The sequence below is a fragment of the Aquarana catesbeiana genome, linkage group LG01 (genome assembly GCF_042186555.1).
Source record: "Aquarana catesbeiana isolate 2022-GZ linkage group LG01, ASM4218655v1, whole genome shotgun sequence".
In the NCBI taxonomy this organism is placed as follows: Eukaryota; Metazoa; Chordata; class Amphibia; order Anura; family Ranidae; genus Aquarana; species Aquarana catesbeiana.
This window is the reverse complement of record NC_133324.1, coordinates 378,343,175-378,362,970: the sequence shown is the minus strand read 5'-3', so window position 1 is coordinate 378,362,970 and position 19,796 is coordinate 378,343,175. Positions and strand designations below refer to the sequence as shown.

Below are 19,796 nucleotides of genomic sequence, written 5' to 3'. Positions count from 1 at the left end.
CAGGCCCAGACGGCTACTCGGCTTTATACTATAAAACATTCTCAGAAATACTCTTTCCCATTCTCACTGAAACTTTTAACAAACTTCTAGAAGGACATTCTTTTCGGCAAGAAACACTAATGGCAATTGTTTGTATGATCCCAAAACCCCTTTCTGATGATACTTCCTGTGTGAATTATCGGCCTATCTCTCTGTTAAACCTTGATATTAAATTATTATCAAAAATAATAGCAAAACGCCTCAATAGCATTATAGGAAAATTAATACATAGAGATCAAGTAGGCTTCATGCCAAATAGACAGGCAGGCGATAATATACGCAGGGCAGTGTTATTGGCACATATTGCTAAAAAACGGAAAATCCCTTTATGTTTTCTATCTCTCGATATTAAGAGGGCATTTGACACAGTATCCTGGCAATATATGCAATATTCATTACAAAAATGGGGTTTTGGACCCCACTTTTTAACATGGATCAAAGCATTATATAATAAACCCAAAGCCTATATAAAATATGCTGGATACAAATCTGATGCCTTTAATATCGAAAGAGGTACCCGACAGGGTTGCCCATTATCTCCCTTATTATTTGCCCTTATACTCGAACCCATGGCCCAATACATCAGAACAAACCAAACTATAACTGGCATTGAAGTAGGAGGTATTACACACAAATTATGTATATTTGCAGACGATATATTACTTTTTCTATCATCACCACAGGTCTCTGGTCCTAACTTAATACCAGCTCTTGATGGATTTGCAGCCCTATCCGGCCTTATGATTAATCCTAAGAAATGCCTAGTGCTTAATATTTCGCTCACAAACATGGAATTGATCCCGGCTAGGGCTGCACTCCCATTCACATGGGCAGAAAAATCAATCCCATATCTTGGAATTCATTTAACAGCATCTCATTCTGACTTATTCTCAACCAATTATCCTCCTGTATTAAGACAGATCACAAATCTAATAAAACAATGGTCGCAACTTCCTTTATCCTGGATAGGGAAGATTAATGCAATCAAAATGACTATTCTACCCAAATTGCTTTATCTATTCAGAGTCCTCCCTATTCCAATTCCTTCCTATTTTTTGAGAATAGTACAAAAAAGAGCAACTTCGTTTATATGGGGCTCTTCTAAACCACGTATACCTATACACACACTACATCTTCCCAAAAATAAAGGAGGCCTGGGATACCCTAATTTTACTAACTACTACAGAGCAGCACATTTGGCCAGTCTGTCCAAATACCATGCAAAACAGGAAATCCCATTATGGGTATTTATAGAGGCTTCAGAAAATGACCCTCTATTAATATCAAACTTGTTATGGCTTGATCCTAAAGACCGCTTTAAAATTCATAATCCCATAACTAAACACTTCTTATCTCTCTGGGATAAACTAAAAACCAAATATCAGTTACAATCTCCACACAATCCTCTCCTTTCTTTTATCAGAAATCCGGCCTTTTATCCGGCATGGATCTACCCAAATTCTTTTAAAGCTTGGACAACATCAGGCATTCAGACACTAAATGACTTCATAGCATCTAAATCATTCCTTTCATTCCCATCGCTTAGAGAAAAATATGATCTACCAAACTCTGAGATATTTAGATATCTCCAAATCAAAAATTTCTATACACCATTCCTAAAGGGGGATACACCATTATCCCAATTATCCATTTTTGAATCAATCTGTACAAAAGATCCATTTGCTAAAGGTACAATTTCATCACTTTATAATCAATTATATGGAGTAGTAAATCTTAATAGACCCTCTTACGTTCAGAGGTGGGAGGAGGACCTGGGACGAACTTTAGAAGACACGGACTGGTCTAACATATGGCTCACATCTAAGTCATCTTCACCCAACATCTTAGCACTGGAGACAAATTATAAAGTCCTAACTCGCTGGTACCTTGTACCCGTTAGAGTGGCAAAATATTCACCTAATACCTCAGCTCTTTGTTTTCGAGGATGCCCAGAAATAGGCACACATTTACACATATGGTGGACGTGCCCAATAATCCAAACCTTCTGGAAGGAAGTCTTCGTGATTGCATCTAAAATATTTAAAAAAATAATACAACCAGATCCATATATAACTTTACTTAATCTAAAACCGGAATAGTTAACACTCTCTCAATTCAAACTTATGATCCAACTAATAACGGCTGCAAAACAAACAGTGGCCAAGGCATGGAAATCTCCTACATTGGTACTAGCAGAAACAATTCACAGAATGAATAATACAATGTCCCATGCTAAGATGGTAGCCATCGATCAAAATCAAATTCCAAAATTTGAAAAACTTTGGCATCCTTGGATAAAACAACAGTTCCTGTCAAATTTCAATGACTCTGTCCTGTTGCCATGGTAACAGATTAAATGACTTACAGAGACACCCATTCTAAGGCTTCAAAGAGAACTAAAAAGAATAATAAACTGACGAGCGGGACAACCTTGTGGACCATACCTCTGCCTTTCTACCCTTTTTCTTCTTTCTCTTTCCTTTTCTCCACCTTACGATTAAAGCTCACTATCAGAATTTATTTGACCTATATACACTCTACCTGTAAACAATATGTATAGTAGGTATAAATCATTTAAATACCTACAAAAGTAACTAAGGAAATGATATATATCTTTAATTTAGGTTTACGTGAACCCAATGTTTAATATTTGAAATTTCATGATATTTACCTATATAAACCCTACTGTAAAACAATGAGTTTACTTTATAGATCCTTGTAAACTTACTTTATGTATCTTTATAATATTGTATACTCAATAAACTTCTTTTGACAAGGAAAAAGCAGTCATGTGGGCCTTACTGTGCCAAGAAAAAAATCCAAAAATCAAACACTGATACTTTCTTTGCTTGCTTCAGGACTCCGAAGCATTCAATTTTGAATTAAATTAATTTTTGAAAAAAATCTTGGAGGGAGAAGATCTTGGGCATGTGACCTATCAAAGTGAAATAATGGAACACTCTATGCAGCATAATGCAGAGAACTCAATGAGCAACTGCAGGCTTCAAAACGAGCTACGAGTGTAACGTGGAGTAAACACTTAAGTCCAATGAACAGCGGATGGCAATATCTGCTCTCTATTCTAAATGGGGACAGAATAATTGTCCTTAGGACTGAAACAAGCATTGTTGTAGACCATTATTATGCATGCACTATATATGCTTTCCAGAGAAAGGATAACAATGCAGATTAAACCAGTACAAATATGGATAGTTGGCCTAATGGGGCCAATAAGCCTTCCAGTGGCAAGACAATGAGGGAAGGCACCAACAAATATCAACTTAAAATACAGAACTGTTTGCTCACTTTACATACATCAAGTAAACAAGAGCCACAATGCATGTTCCAACAAAATTGAGGTAAGTAGTAGGCATCAAGCTGCACATCATCAGATGCAGTTCTTTTTACACATGTATAATACATTTCAGGTCATCAGGCAGCAAGTGAAACAGATAGTCAGTTTCCTATGCCATTCAGTCCTTAGTCCTTATTTTCTATTGCTACTAGAATAAAATGACGCCACTTCAGAAAGCTGTATATTTATGTCTGCTAGCAACAGATATAACACACAAAACATTATAGAAACAGTTGTGCCTTCCACCGGTTTCATTTCTGAGATCATACGGCTTGACTAACCATAATTCATGTTAATCACATTAATTTCATCTAATCATCTTTGTAACGAAAAACAAACACTTAAAGACACAGAAATAATGTCCAACTGCAATTACAGGTCGCAACCCTCATTTTACCATTAAAATAGTTCTGGAGCTTTAGATTAATCTTTTGTGTTATATTTACAAATTGAATTTACATATATGAATAGTTACTATTAACTGATATAACAGGTCACAAAGGTTTGGTGTCATCCTTGCGGTTAGGAATGGGCCCCCCACCCCCCGGTTCGGTTCACACAAGAACAAGCAAAGTCTATGGGACATGAACATAAAAAATAAAAAGTGCTCATTTTAAAGGCTTATGTGCAAGTTATTGCCATAAAAAGTGTATGGGGGCCCGGGTACTGCCCTAGGGGACATGTAACAATGCAAAAAAAAAAAAAGGGTTTTAAAATAAGTTTTTCAGGAGCAGTGATTTTAATAATGCTTAAAGTGAAACATTAAAAATGAAATAATAAATGATAATAAATGATATTCCTTTAAATATCGTGCCAGGGGTCCTCTTAGTCTGCTTGTAAAGTGGCGCATCTGTGTGATGTGTAGAACAGTGCCGCAGCAATAATGACATTTCTAAAAGGAAAAAAACTCAATTTAAACTTGCTTGCGGCTGTAATGTATTGCCGGTTCCTTTCGGGTCTGGTATGGTTTTTAAGAGGAACTCCACGCATACTAGCTCATTATGAAATACTTACCTTAGTTCGAAGCCTCCCGGAGCGGCGCCCGCACACCACTAAGACGGTTGACATCTCCCCCGGCGTTTCTTCCAGGTTTGCGGGCTATGACACGGAGTGGCTTCTGAAGTTTCACGAAAAGAGTTTGTAAACTGCTGGACGTTTTTTTTTTTTTTTCTTACCTGCAAGGCAAAAGCATAATTTGCTAGTATGCATTGCATACTAGCACATTATGTGAAACTTACCTGAAAACAAAGACATCGCATCGCTGGAGGCCGATTCCATCTTCACCCTTCTTGCTTCCAGGTTTGCGGACTTCGGCTCTGTGATTGGCCGGAGCCACGATGACGTCACTCATGCATACACGAGCCACCATTCACGGCACAGGGCTCGGAAGGAACAGCACCCTTGGCCATTCCTTCAGAGCGCATGCACCAGTAATGTCATTGGTTGCATGTAATGTAAATATCTCCTTAATGGTACATGCTCAGGAGATGTTTATACTACCTATAGGTAAGCCTTATTATGGGTATACCTATAGGTAAATGTCTGCAGAGGACGTTTCCTCTTTAAGCTCTGAACTGGTTATACATAAGGAATCCTAGTAAAAATGGTTACTTTAAACCACTAATACAGTTTGCATACCCTGGCAGAAATCTTGAAATTTTGGCATTATAATTGAAAATATGATTGATCAAGCCAAAAAGCTATTTTATTTAAGAATAGTGATCATACGAATCCATTATCACATAGCTGTTTGGGTGATTTCTGTTATGATTAAAACAGAAGTCAAACAGCCGATAAAAAGTTTACATACCCTGGAATGTTTGGCATTGGTACAGACATACAGCGGTTAACCACTTGACCTCCGGAAGATTTAACCCCCTCATTACCAGGCCATTTTTTGCAATACGGCACTGCATTACTTTAACTGACAATTGCACGGTCATGCAAAACTGTACCCAAATAAAACTGATGACTTTTTTTCCCCACAGAGATTTCTTTTGGTGGTATTTGATCACCAGTGCGTTTTTATTTTTTTGCATTATAAAAAGACCAATAATTAAAAAATAAAACAGTAAAAAACTGCTATAGGGTGGACCTGAACTTGTTAAAATGGCAATTAAAGGTTAATTTCCTACATCTGTGGCTTTTTAAATTGCAATTAGCGTCTGTGTATAAATTGTCAGCAAGTTTGTTAGCTCACGTGACTGCACCGAGCAGGCTGGATACTGAGCCATGGAGAGCAATGGTCAGAAGACCTGCGTAACAAGGTAACGGAACTTTATAAAGATGGAAATAGACATAAGATAATCAAAAGCCTTAAACTTTGCCAGTAAGCACTGTTCAATCACTTACTAGCCTCCCACCTTGGATATATAATATGTGGCTATTTCAACGTTAAATATTGGGATTATGGCAGCAGTTGGCTGCCATAACCCCTGTATATTTTTCGCCAGTGGGCGATCCTCAAACATAAAAGTGGTCCCAGTGATGCGCACTGTGAACAAAAATGTATCTATTAAGGGACTAGACCTAGGACGTACCCACTGTAAAACTGCCACTTACGCGGATGACTTTTTATTCCTCCTTACACAACCACATATCTCGATCCCCAATCTTCTAAAGGAATTTGAATTATATAGTTAGATTTCCAATTTTAAAATTAATTATGATAAGTCTGAAGCCCTTAAAGTCTCCCTGAATCCCCAAGGCGTCGTGGGGGTCCGATCCAACTGCCCTTTCAAATGGGCGACAAAATTGGAGATTGAAGCCTTTCTCCTGGTTTGGCAGGGCGGTTGTGGTGAAGATGACAGTACTGCCTAGGGTGCTGTGTCTTTTTCACAACTTACCCATCCTTTTGCCCAAGGGCTTTTTCTCTCAACTAAACTCAATGATACAGGAATTCAGTTGGGCAGGTAAGAAATCATATATTAGTATGCAGACCCTGACTAAGCCAAAGACAGAGGGAGGCATTAATTTACCAAATTTTAAACACTATTATGCGACTCAGTACAAATCCTTGATTGGAATTGTCACGCAAAGGCTAAAGACTGGATGGGAATTGAAGGAATGCAGACTAAAACACCTTTACGGTTCCCCTTGGGTTTCCAAGGACAGCACCATGCTAACCTCAAAATCACATCCCACCATTGGCCATGTTGCCCATGACGACAGAATGGCTACTTGCTGTGGACTCCATTTATAAAATGGAAGCGACAGCAGCTATTGCTTCCGAAAACACAGAAAAATTCCACAAATTGTGGAGGTCCTGGTTTCTTTTTAACCACATCAATACTGGGCACTTTCGCCCCCTTCCTTCCCAGACCAATATTCAGCTTTCAGCGCTCTCGCACTTTCAATGACAATTGCGCGGTCATGCTGTACCCAAATGAAATTTTTATCATTTTGTTCGCACAAATAGAGCTTTCTTTTGGTGGTATTTATTCACGATATAAGCGAAAAGAGATTTGGAAAACACACAATATTTTCTTCTTTGTTTTAAAAGAAATCCAATAAAATCAAATTTTGTCATAAATTTAAGCCAAAATGTATTCTGCTACGTTTTTGGTAAAAAATTTTCCGTTAAGTGTATAATTGGTTTGTGTGATCACGGACATATGTGTGCAGATAATCAATTGGGACATGTGATTCTAGTGGGACATATGTGGGGGACAGGTGTTTTTATTATTCGGGGACATGTGTGTTTTACATTGTGTGGTGACACTAGATCAGTGAGTAAAAAGCTGTATAAAAAAAAAAAAAAAAAACTCATACTCACTGATCACCAGCTGGCTGCAGCGATCCCCTCTCCTCACTGACAACTTCTGCGAGAGGAGAGCCGATTGCCTAGCAATCGGCTGTTTACATCACACTGTTTATGTGCATTGGCCGGGTGGGAAGTAGTTAAATACTCTGATTCCTTTGACAAAATGCAAAATGGCTGATTTACCGTTTCTACTCCCTGACTTTTTCACTTCTATTTGTTGCAGACACGTCTGGATATTGTATATTTTATGAAAGTTTAGACGACTTCTCCACCTTGGCTATCTATTTGTAAACTCAGCTATGAGGGACTCTACCTAACTAGCTAAGGCTGTGAACATAAATTTTGTTTAATCCTTAATTATGATCTAGAATGTAACGAGCCTCCTCTTCCCTTTTTTCCTTCCTTCCCCTCCCACCACACTCTTTTCTACCTAATTTGCATCTTTGGCTCTTTCTACGTACTCCAATGATCTTTAGGATATTCTCAAAGAAAAAAAAAAAAGTATGGTTTAAAAAGTATCTTTATGTATAACCCTTAACAGTTTTTTTTCTGTTACACACTGGATGTACGCTTAAAATTGAGGTCACTTGTTGCACTGGAGCAATTAACACTACCGTTTATGCTCAACATATGTGTAAAACTAATTTTGTACACTAATGTTCAAACTGTTGTCATTTCAATAAAAACCTTTATCGCAGGAAAAAAAAAAAGTGGGCAGCGAGAGGGGTGGTCCCCTGCCACATCCCGGAAAGATAAGCAGAGTCGGAAATTGCGCTTGTAAGACCGCTGCGCAAATACATGTGACGAAGTATTGCAACGATCTCCATTGTATTCTCTAGGGTCTCTGCTTAAAAATAAATAGAAATATATATATATATATATATATATATATATATATATATATATATATATATATATATATATATATATATATATATATATATTTTTTTTTTTTTTTTTCAAGCAAGAAAAATACTGGATTTTAATTTGCAAACAAATGTCAGAAATAGGCTTGGTCCTTAAAGGGTAAGTTCACCTTTACAGAAAAATCTGTAAGGTGATCTTACACAGGACCCCCACCCTCCCCAGTCCCGCTGACCTGGATTGCGGCTATCTCCCGTTCTGAGCCCTGGTATAGCCGCCTCAGGGGTTAGAAATGCTCACAGCTGAATCTACAAAAAACATACCCTGTCAGGAGGATGTTTGAGCATTCTAATTGGGCGGCGCCAACCAATCAGAACCCGCGTAGCCAGTCTTGTCAGTGGGGAAGGCGACGTGTGAATGGCCGAGGGGAATTTCTAAGCCTCGGACCCCTGATGCGGTTATACCGGGTCTCAGAACGGGAGATCACTGCGCAACAGGTCAATGGGACTTAGGGGGGGTCTTATGAATGTTTACCTTATAAGATTTTTCTGTAAAGGTGAATTTATAGTTTATAGTGGTTAAGAAGTGGTAAATTTGGGGATCTCAATACCAAACCAAGGTCAGGTAGACCAAGAAAATAAAATATCCCAAGATACCTTGCAGGAATTCCTGTACAGACTATGCCTTCTGAAACTACTCCTACCTCTGTAGTTCAGACAACAGGCTCTGTGAAATGTGAGGAAGCAAACCATAGTGCATATGAGTCACGGATATAAAATAAATAAAGCTTCATCCACACTGGGCATTTGCCCAGCTCTCCTAACCTTTCCTCAAGGTAGCAGTGTTTAGGCAGAAAAAAAAAGGCTGACGCATGTAAAAACGCATCTAAACGTGTTAAGTGCTTGGGAGTGAATTCATTTCAATGGCCAGAATAAAATATTATGCTGGCAAATTAAAAGAACACTCGAGCGATTGACTGGGCTAGTGTTAACACACATTTGGATGTGACATTGGCAGTGGAATTTTTTTTTGCCTGTAAAACTTGTGTGCATGGACACACAGGTTAATATAGATAGGCGGTTATAGGCCAAAAAAAAGAAAAATGCCCCTAAAAGCAGCTTTTTGACAGTCAGCATGCATGAGGCCTAAATGTGTGGGGATCTTCACAAAGTAGGTTTACAAATTACATCATTGTTCATAGGATAGGAGTAGGCTAGAAATAATTTAAATATAATGTGGAAATGTAGAGGATTTTACATTTTAACCATAGCTCTGATTTAATAGTGTCCAAAGGCAGGCACTTAAAAGGTACTACCAGCTTACATGAAAGAAAATCAAATGGTTTTAATAATTGTCAATTTTCCCCCTTTTAGTACCCTAGAGCAGTGGTTCTCAACTCCAGTCCTCAGGACCCACCAACAGGCCAGGTTTGCAAGATAGCTGAAATACATCACAGGTGATATCACTTGCTGCTCAGTGATTGCAGTATTCTAGTCTGCAACTCCCCAAGGTGATACTTAAAATCTGACCTGTTGGTGGGTCCCGAGGACTGGAGTTGAGAACCACTGCCCTAGAGTGTCAAGCACTATACCCAGGAAAAAGACCTTAGGGCCTTACAGCAAGGCACTGAGCTAGTATTTCCTTTCTGTGTCAGAATAAATTTCATGCAATGTCCACATGGGTTCCTTTTAGACTAACATGATTAAAAACCAGACTATCACAACATGTTGGTATCAGAAACCCAAGCTCTTTTGCTAGAGATCTGACAATTAAAAGGTGTCCTTTTTTTTTTAATTACATGCAACTTTTGACAGTTTATTTTAGTAGTAAAAAGAGTTGACTTTCAGGTCATAATTTCACGTGACTTGTAGTATAAAATGTTCAAAATAATGTTTAGGACACGAGTGCTTCCAGCAGCAATTATTAGTAACATAAGGAATGTCATACAGCTGGCCACATTTTGGGAAAGCTACAAGTGCAGCGGGTATGCTTATGCTTGTTCATACTGCTACAAATTTAAATGTTAACCCAGCTGACTTTATTATGTGTGTTGCAGATGCAGTAAAGTGTATGTAAGGATATTTATTTTGCTTTATACAGAATAGGGGGAATGATTAACACAACTGTCAAGGTATGTTTTTTGTGGTCTTTGTTGAGGAGCATGGGCGTGTTTGGATGCTCTTCCACCCCCCACCAGGACGCTGTCATCTGTAATGGGCCAGTCATCTGAGGGGGGTGGGGTTACTCCCTGCCCCACTGCTGCACATATACAAGGGGCGTGTATACATACAGCTGCAGGGTGAGGAATGCCTTCTGCAGCAGATGATTGTACATTACAAGTGACAGTTCCTTGCAAACTTGGCCATGTGGGTTTGGAAAAACAACTGAACAAACCCAAGTTCATCTCTAGTCTTTTCCATCAGGGGAGATTTCCTCTTACTTCCGGTCTTAAGCACATCCCTCTATTTATCCAAATAGAGGGATATCCTCTGGGACAGCTGTCACTTCAATAGGTTTCCTTCTGGAAGATGTCTGATCCTGTGAAAAATTGGGATTTCCCATCTCCGTATGAGAGACCATGATCACTAGGATAAATAAGGGTGAATCTTCCTAGCGGGGACAGACAGTCATAACAGCCTTACAGATTCTAACCTCTCAACATACTAAACAAGACAAAAGTTCTGATTTTACATCAAAGTTAAAAGGAACCAATCACTCAATCACGCGTAGAAAATTGCTGAATAATCAAACACTTTGCATGTTCAAATTCTGTGTGCATTAACAAGCACTTTTATACCCATCATTTCAACATATTACAAAATTATGATACATATTTCTCAGCCTGCAAAATTTTTCAATAAAAAAAAAAAAAAAACACTAAAAAACTAAAAACTTCATTTCAACATTTGGACTTAAAAAAAAGTGAAAACCAGAAAATAGTGTATTATGTTTTATTCAGACATAGTAATGAAGTATAGACTTCATTAACAGAAACCGAAAGTCTTTGCTTTTAGAAAAACATTCATAATGGACTCTATGGAAGGCTTACAATATGATGCAAAGTTTACTGCTCACTAAATGTTTTCATCTTAAAATAAATAGATCAGGTGTGTGGTGGAGGTGCAGCTGAACAGCCATCATCCCAAACGATGATGTAATATTTAAAAAAGTGGGAGGAGCAGCACAATAAGTTTTGGGTTCTAAGACCCACAAGAAGCCAATTACACATGGCTGAAATACTGAGCAGGCTCATCATATTTATCTGCTTAATAAAAAGGAATAAACCAGAGTAACAGAAGCAAAATAATTCTGCATAACTATTTACAGGGACTTGTCTATCGTTTGTTAATCACAGAAGTGGAAAAACCTTTTAGTATTAGAGAAGACTAAAGACCATAAAAAAAAAAAAAAAAAAAAAAGTTCCCATGGGCTGCACTTTTTCACAGAGATATGATTAGGATGCCATTAAATGGCGGCACCCATCTAGACTGACTACACAGAACGGAAACAAATCATATAAAAAGTGTATACACCTAATCCTCTTAGAAAGGCATTTTAATTGTATATACATACACTTCAAAAACGGTTCTTCATAAATTCTGGATCGACAGTCAGATTTGTGAAATGGAAAGAAATGTTTTGAAAATAAATCGAATGACAGTCACACTACAAGAGCACGTTATGAGGACAGAATACTGTCTAGAGAAAGAGGATTCAGACTTTAAAACTTACAGGATTCGGAATTATATAAACTAATCAGGCGTCAAGTTACTGTGCATCTGCTATATCAAATAACATTTACAACTTGACTAGACCTATCACAGTGTAGTAAAAGAATAGACAGTCACAACCTTGGTAAATGCAAGTAATTACAAATCCTATATACACCATGAAAATCCATTTACATATTGACAGTTACAAAATAAAAATGCTGTTGGTACTAAAAGACTTTACTGTAGGAAAACAAATATATGTACATTTTTACAACTGACCTTCAACAAAAATAAAAAATAAAATTCTACGAAGCACAGAACCTTATATTTCAAGAATCTGATAAGTTGCCATGTTGAGAATATCTGTGAGCTCACAAAAGAGTCACATTAAATGTAAGACAAAAATAGATGCTTAAAAACAAAACAAAAAAGTTTTCAGCAGACATATTAAGACATATGTTCACTTCAGCTTGTTCCAGGCAGTCATATCCACACTGGTAGGAGATACAGCAAGTCCATATTGCATTTTCTTTATATACACAGGCAAAATTTTATAATCGGGATTAAAAAGTCTGCTTGTTCATCCTACTGATATGCAAAAGTATATTTTGGCCCAGATAATTTGTACAAAATAATAATGTAGTCTTTCAGTAGATCACTTCATACACTGTAGCCTTCTTGTCCCCTGATCCAGTGACGATGTATTTATCATCTGCAGAGATGTCGCAGCTCAGCACCGATGAGGATTCTTTGGACTACAAACACAACAGCACAGATTAATCCACACTTCTTATACCCAGAGTATATTCAATATAAACAAACACATATATGCCAACACTTGCCTGGAATATGCTTGCTCCATATGGTGTTCTCCAGGCATTAAGAAGGTTGTCTTTCCCTGTGCTCACAAACCATTTACCTGAGCAAACAAAATCAAAAAGACGTCACATGCTGAACACTAAAGTAGGATGAAAATATGACCAATAAAGCTGCTCCAGCAAAGTAATACTTTTTTTGATAATGGTCTTTTCATTAAAGTGGAAGTTAAAGTGGTTGTAAAGGCAGAATGTTTTTTTTTTTTTTAATCTGAATGCATTATTCTATACATTCAGATAAAAAGCCTTCTGTGTGCAGCAGCTGCCCCAGCACCCTCTAATAGTTACCTGAGCCCCATTTTTATCAAGCGATGACCACGAGTGCCTCGGCCGTCGATGACTCTCCCTCCTTATTGGCAGAGACACAGCAGCAGCACCATTGGCTAACTGATTTTGACCGCAGCGGGAGCCAATCAGGAGAGAGATTGGGCAGGGCCGAACTGGGGCTCAGTGTCTGAAAGGACACACGGAGCTGCAGCTTGGCTGCCACCATAGCGAGCTGCTTGCTGTTGGGGGCACTCGACAGGAGGGAGGGTCCAGGAGAGCCAAAGAGGGATTCGAGAAGAGGAGGATCTGGGCTGCCCTGTGCAAAACCATTACACAGGGCAAGTAAGTATAACATGTTTGTTATTTTTATAGAAAAAAAAAAAAAATGACTTTACAACCACTTTAAGGCAAAACCTAACTAATACTAAATCTACGCTCAGCTACAGTCTGAGCTTAATCTAGCCCTGTAAAGAAAAGATTGCTATACTTACCTGTATTGAAGTTGCTCCGGTCAGGTCTCCAGCAGTGCCCTCTGTGTGCAGGAGAAAGCCAACAAAGGTTGGGAAATGACATCACCCATAGAGTTACTATGGGGCTTCCTTTGTCGACTGCTCTCTTGCACACAGAAGCCACCGCTGATGCTGGGACTGGACCAGAGTGGCTGCAGAAAAGTTAAGTATAGAGAGATTGTTTTCTTTACAGGGCTAGGATTAGGCTTAGAATGTGGCTGAGAGCAGGCTTAGCGTTAGTTAGGTTTTGCCTTTATTTTCCACTTTAAAATTTTCAAAACTAAAAACGGACCACAGTAGATACTAAGTATACAAGCCCTATAGCCCATGTTGCACATATAAAAAAAGTGTTATGAAAGAGGCTCAGAGATATCAAGGTATCAATTAGATTTTTAGGTGGTAGTTTATAGACTTCCAGGTGAAAATACAAGCAAAAGCATTGCCATGTACTGTATGTTGAGCTTTGATTCAGTTAAATCAGCAAGGCACAGTGGTCTACATTAGTCACAGTATGAGAAAAGATGCATTCTGTATGGGAAGTAGCCTATGAAGGAGGTTAACCCAATTTGGAACATAGGAAGCAGAAAGGTATGGGGGAAAATTGTAAAGTTTAGGCAAAAGGAGAAAAAGGAGTGGGGAAAAAGAAAAGGATTTGAGTAACCAACGTCCTCTAGCCTCCACCTGTAATGAGCTTGTTACCATTTAAGTGCAACTAGATAGCTTGTTGCTGTGAAAATATGCATTAACTGTAGATGCTTTGCAGGTTGCAAACTTTTGTACAGATAGTTGCAGGGAGGAAGAGAGAGCCAGGAGGAGGTGTGGGCTACACTCTCTCCCGCCTCTTTCTTTACAGGAATTAACGCAGGATCGCTCTAACATCTTAAAGTACAGGGTCGGGACAGCTTGCCCCTTTTGCCGCGACACCCCTGAGAACTCTTTGCGGCACCCCAGTTGAGAAATACTGCCCTAAGCCAAAAATGTAATATATTGCAGCTTACCAATCCTTAGATATGGTGGCTGCATAATTTTAGGATTTTTTTCCCTTGGATCTGGCCATTAACACACCTCCTATATTAGAGTGCCCCAACTCTGAATGAATGAGCATAGGGGGCACCTTTGGAGAGCAGCATTGTCAGTCTGGGGGGAGGGGAGTGTTAGATGTACTAGCAGCTTTAAAACACTAACAAATTGAAGCTGAACTCCAGCTAATATTTTACATGCATTTTCATCAGTTCTTTTCCTTTATGGATAAAGGTTTTAAAGAAATGCTGATCATTGTAAGCATCCCTGCTAGTAGTAAATGGTTTCCCTCATCTCTCTAGCTAATACATTCTGTTGGAGAACTTGTTCTGTTAAAAAACAGACTTACTGGTTGGATCGCTAGATGAAAACAGAATTAAGCTGGGAAAAAAAAACAAAAAAAAAAAAACAAAATGCACCATTTAAGAAATGGTAGGCTGCAATATGATAAAATATTTGCTTTTGGGTTTAATACTGCTTTAGGTGTAAAGGGGATCCAGGAGTTAAACAAGTGATACTTCTTTAGAGCCCAGGAAAATTTAGGCATCATTCATTAGATATAATCATGGACAGCCTAAAGAGTAAGGAGGTACTATTACCTTATTTATACTACACGCTCAAAAAAAAGCAGGGAGATCAGTTCTCAAGTGCTTCAAATGTATATTCAATAGTACGGGCTAAAAAAAAACCTTGATGGGTTTTGGCCAAAACAAAAGTACTGTAGGACAGGGGCATTCAATAAAAGTGGTTAAGCTTTTGACCTACACACTGGCTAAAGAATCTACCCTACCATTTTCCTGTTTTAGAACATGCCACATTTAGGCCTCATGCACACTGGACGTTTTTACAGCTGCTTCTAGGTGCGTCTGACTTTTTTCCTGCCTCTAAAAACGCCCCTCCATGTTGGTTTGTGTTCATGCACACATAGGAATTTAGCAGCATTTAGTGGCAGGGGCTTTAATGCCCCTTTCACACTGGGGCGTCGGCGGTAAAGCGTCATTTTTGCGGTGGCTTTCAACCCCCACTAGCAGCTGAAAAAAGGTTAAAACGATCCGCAAAGCAGCACTTTGCCGGTGGTTCGGCAGCAGTGCCCATTCACTTCAATGGGCAGGAGCGGTGTATACACCGCTCCAAAGATGCTGCTTGGAGTTTTTTTTTTTAACGTCCTGCCAGCGCATCGCCTCAGTGTGAAAGCCCCCTAGCTTTCACACCGGGACTGCAGGGGAGCCGTTTTTCAGGTGCTTTACAGGCACTATTTTTAGCCCAAAAGTGCCTGGAAAATGCCTCAGTGTGAAAGTTGTCTTAAGAGACAGGTAAAAAGACCCCACTACTAGTGCATCCAAGAGCAGCAGAGTTAGGGCAGAGTAAACTATTGACGCTGCTAAACTCGCCTAAACGCTAGTGCTTGAGCATTGATTTATTTCAATGGCCAGAATTAATGCCCAAGAGCTTGATACCTGTAAAAGCTAAAAGCTTACCTAAAAGCTTAAGGACACTTTTACAAGCATCAGGCTTCCTTTCTGCAAAAACGCTGCTGGCTGGTGTGCATAAGGCCTTAGTATATTTAAAAAAAAAACAAAAAAAAAAACAAAAAAACAAAAAAACAAAAAAACAAAAAAAAAAAAAACACACAAAACAGATGTAAAATATATACACAATGAATGTTACTGTTCCTGTATGCCTCCATTTTTTTCCTTTATTTTTACACTTACCACAATATGCAAACTTTAGCGACAACACACAGCTCTCATGTAGATGCAGCTGATATTTATCTGGTTTATTTACATGCAGGACTTCCACATTACTGCTTTCCATTCCTACTGCAAGCCATTCCCCAGTTGGACAATACCCAAGGGAGAAGATCTAAACATAAAACAAAACACAAAGCGTGTTTAAAATATCAAAGGCTAAAAACATAAGAAAGGAGGTAGGTACTCACATAAGAAATCGCATTCTCTGTACAGGTTAATAATAAAAGGACAGTCAGGCAGCCTATGAGCACAGAACAGGCACATTCGTGAACTTTCTATGAGAGGGTAATTACCCGACAAGCTTGGACATTTTCAGCCACGACCAAACCGTTTGGACTAAATAATCAGAGCACACAAAAGAATGGAGCCAAGGCACTCAGCTTCCAACATGCATATGCTTTCAGTATATGATGTAACATTGTCTTGCTGGAAGACGGTGGGCAGAGAGATCTTTATAGGAATTTTTTTTTTCATCCTACTATAATTTCATATAAACAGTATGCAGATCGAACCCGATTGAAAGAAAAAACTCAAATCTTTTTTAAATAGTCACTCAGACTCTCTGTACTAGCTGCCGGTAGTAGTGCCTTGCACATCAGCATTAAGATTTGGAGAGGAACTGACAGCGCTGTAAGTCAGGTAGGCTTTACTACACTGCACAGTACTCTAAATCCTTACAAATGGATCTTGCTAATTGGAGAAGCTGACCTAATCCCTGAGCTGCTTTTACTTCACCCAGTTGCATTGCTTTGACTGTTGTCTAGTAAAAACAGAAGAATCTAGTAAAACAGAATCTTGTTTAGTGCCTGGAAGGAGTATCTGGATTAAACTTGAATTATACATTTTTTTTTTAGCAGGTGAGACAGTTTCCACATGCATTTCATCATTGTATTTTGCAGTCTGCCAGTCAGAACAGGCAATCCATTGCTCCATACAGAACTATTGATCTCTATTCTATCCTACTGCGTAGTTGAGACAGCTTTTCTATTTTTCTTAATATTCTGGATGTAGAAATGGGTCCGAAAGAGGTGTGTGTACCAAAGCTGTTAAGTTGACAATAAATGTTACCAATGCTTTTTTTTCTTTAAATAAAAACACAAAAAAAAATGCAATCACAACAGTTTTGCTCTGCCACATTAAATTGTTTAAAGCAGATCTCCAACTTTACTTTCCAATTTAGTTTGTTTGGGCCAATCGGGCCCAAACAAACTGCTCACTATACTAACATGTCGGTGGGCTAATGATGTCACATTCGCTGCCTGTGAATAACTGAGCTTTGCTCAGCCTGATGCAATTTTGTTCCGCGTGCGAGACAGAAAGTCTCGACTCTCACCTAGAACAGAGTGGTGTATACTGTATGTAGCTGGGGCTAAATTCAGTTTATACAGCACATTCAATGGGCACGTTAGTGTAGAAAATAGTTTGTAATGCTGGAGATCAGCTTTAAGCAGATCTGTCACGTGGTTTGTAAATTGGGCAAAACAATTATTTTGGTTATATTAAAAATGGGAGTAAAAATTTGTAGATCTAAAATCTGGAAAGCAAAAAAGTTAAGCACATAAGCACTTTAGGGCTACCAGTGCATTACCACAGCATTCTAAAATGTTAGGCTATTCTGTTGGCCAGTGGTGTTGCCACCAGTGTATAAATACCGTACTTATTGGCGGATAACACGCACTTTTCCCCCCTTAAAATCAGGGGAAAATCGTGTGTTCGTGTTATGCGCCGAACGGCTGCCTCGGAGGGGAAGGAGGGAATGAACGCCGCCAAAATAGACAGAGCCCAATCTCCTGTGTACTCGGCTCTGCTCACAGTCACGCCCAGTGCCGCCTCCTATAATTGACATCCCGCCATGTCTATCATAAGAGCCGGGCACACAGGAGATCCGGCTCCGTTTATTTCGGCAACAAGGCTGCAAATGCGTACTGATCATGCTGCATAGAGGGGCAAGACTGCCGATGAGCACTGATCATGCTGCAATGAAGGGCAAGGCTGCCGATGGGCACTGATCGTGCTGCAATGATGGACAAGGCTGCCGATGAACAACAGGCACTGATCAGGCTGCAATGATGGGCACCAATCAGGAGGCATAGATATGCTTCAGACCTCCAACTCCACCCCCCTCCCCAATCCATATCTACATTTAAATGTGTGTAAAGCAAGCGTAAAAAAAACAAACAAAAAAAACAAAACACCAATTTTACAGAAAAAAAAAAAAAAAAAAATCACAGCATTTACCTGTGACGTGAAGTCATGTTGTTGTAGCTGTCGTCCTTCACGCAAGTCCCAGGATCGCACTGTGTTGTCCAAACCTCCTGTCCAGAGCTTGGTACCATCATTTGAAATGTCAATACAGCTGGCTCCATCTGTGTGGCCCTGGAATTGCCTGATAAGACAAACAAGATTGAATAATGATTTCCTGCCAGTACTCAAGGTAAACACTGCTGCGTTGTTAGCTTTGGACTTTCCCTACATGTGTCATCTCTTGTAAATCTAGTGAAATGGAACAACACTCCTTTTTCTTGCAGAATTAAAATACACCCACAAGTTCTTAACAGCAGGAATTACTCTGGTTAATTCTAATGGCTAGCAATCACAAGCTTCTAACAAAAAGGCTTTTGCCATCAAGCCTACAATAACATGCCTTACACAGACACAAAATGAGAAAAAAAAAAAAATCAACCATTATCAAATTTTACACAATCCCACCAGACCAATGAAACTAATTACTAGTGCTAATTATGTGTCAATCAAATGTCTTATTAGCCTGAAAACTAACAGCAAACAAGTAAAACAGTATTATCACATACTAAAATGATTACAAAATGGTGTGTACATAGTGCTTGAAGCGGGTGCCCATTTTAAACTAGGCAGGAGTTGCAAAATATGATGGAAGGCAACAACTCGTGTCATCTTAAATTATGTTAACATTAACTGTTCTCAGTAGCACTTCTGGAAATATCAAGTATAATGCATATGTGCCTGTGCCACCTGCAATTCATCAAATCATACAAAGGACTAGTATGTACACTTGATGGGATGCAAAAAAGACCTCCTTAGAAAGCTAGCTGCCTGTCCTCCGTTGCTTTTAATACACCGCGTACTGACTTAGAATAAGAAAACAGCAGGTTAAGGTCAAAGTGAAGTCCGAACTCTTGACAGACATGTTTTGTTATGGGGAGTATAGATATTGCTGGATTTGACTAATGGCCTGTCAAGCAGTTTTTCCAAAAGACGGGGTTAGCAATGGCAGCCTACAGATTCCTTCAGTAAAGGTTTCTTTTTAGTATGCTATTACTGATCTTTTATGCACCTCAGAAAAGTATTGCCTGTGCAAATCCACGACTGAAACCAGAGGAGCTGCTCGTGGTAGAGGTTAAGGATTGCAAAGGGTTATACATCCTTTAATTACACAATCGGTGGCAAACATTTAAAATAACCTGAAAAAAGAGGTAGCATAGTCCTTTCTGTAATTAATCCCATTAAAGTGGTTGTAAAGCTTAAACATTTTTTGTCTTCATGCATACCCTGCATTAAAGTAAAAAATGTTTCAGTATGTCTAGCGCCCCCTGACCACCCCCCCCCCCGTCGACTTAACTGAGTCCGATCTCGATCCAGCGCTGTTGTGCCCACCTGTAGT

The 19,796-nt window shown here is 39.0% G+C and overlaps 1 protein-coding gene across 4 annotated transcripts in view; it reads right to left on the bottom strand.

Annotated features, from left to right (window-relative positions):
• Nucleotides 1–10,958: 10,958 nt before the first annotated feature.
• Nucleotides 10,959–19,796, bottom strand: part of LOC141146942 (transducin-like enhancer protein 1) — a 99,547-nt gene continuing 90,709 nt past the window's right edge. For all 4 annotated transcript variants that reach the window (XM_073633761.1, XM_073633769.1, XM_073633780.1 and 1 more), the window contains exons 17-20: nt 18,395–18,542; nt 16,118–16,268; nt 12,577–12,653; nt 10,959–12,489 (exon numbers count right to left, since the gene is read on the bottom strand). In XM_073633761.1, coding sequence (XP_073489862.1) covers nt 12,382–12,489; nt 12,577–12,653; nt 16,118–16,268; nt 18,395–18,542 — 484 coding nt within the window. In that variant the 3' untranslated portion in view covers nt 10,959–12,381. The remainder of the gene's footprint in view (nt 12,490–12,576; nt 12,654–16,117; nt 16,269–18,394; nt 18,543–19,796) is intronic.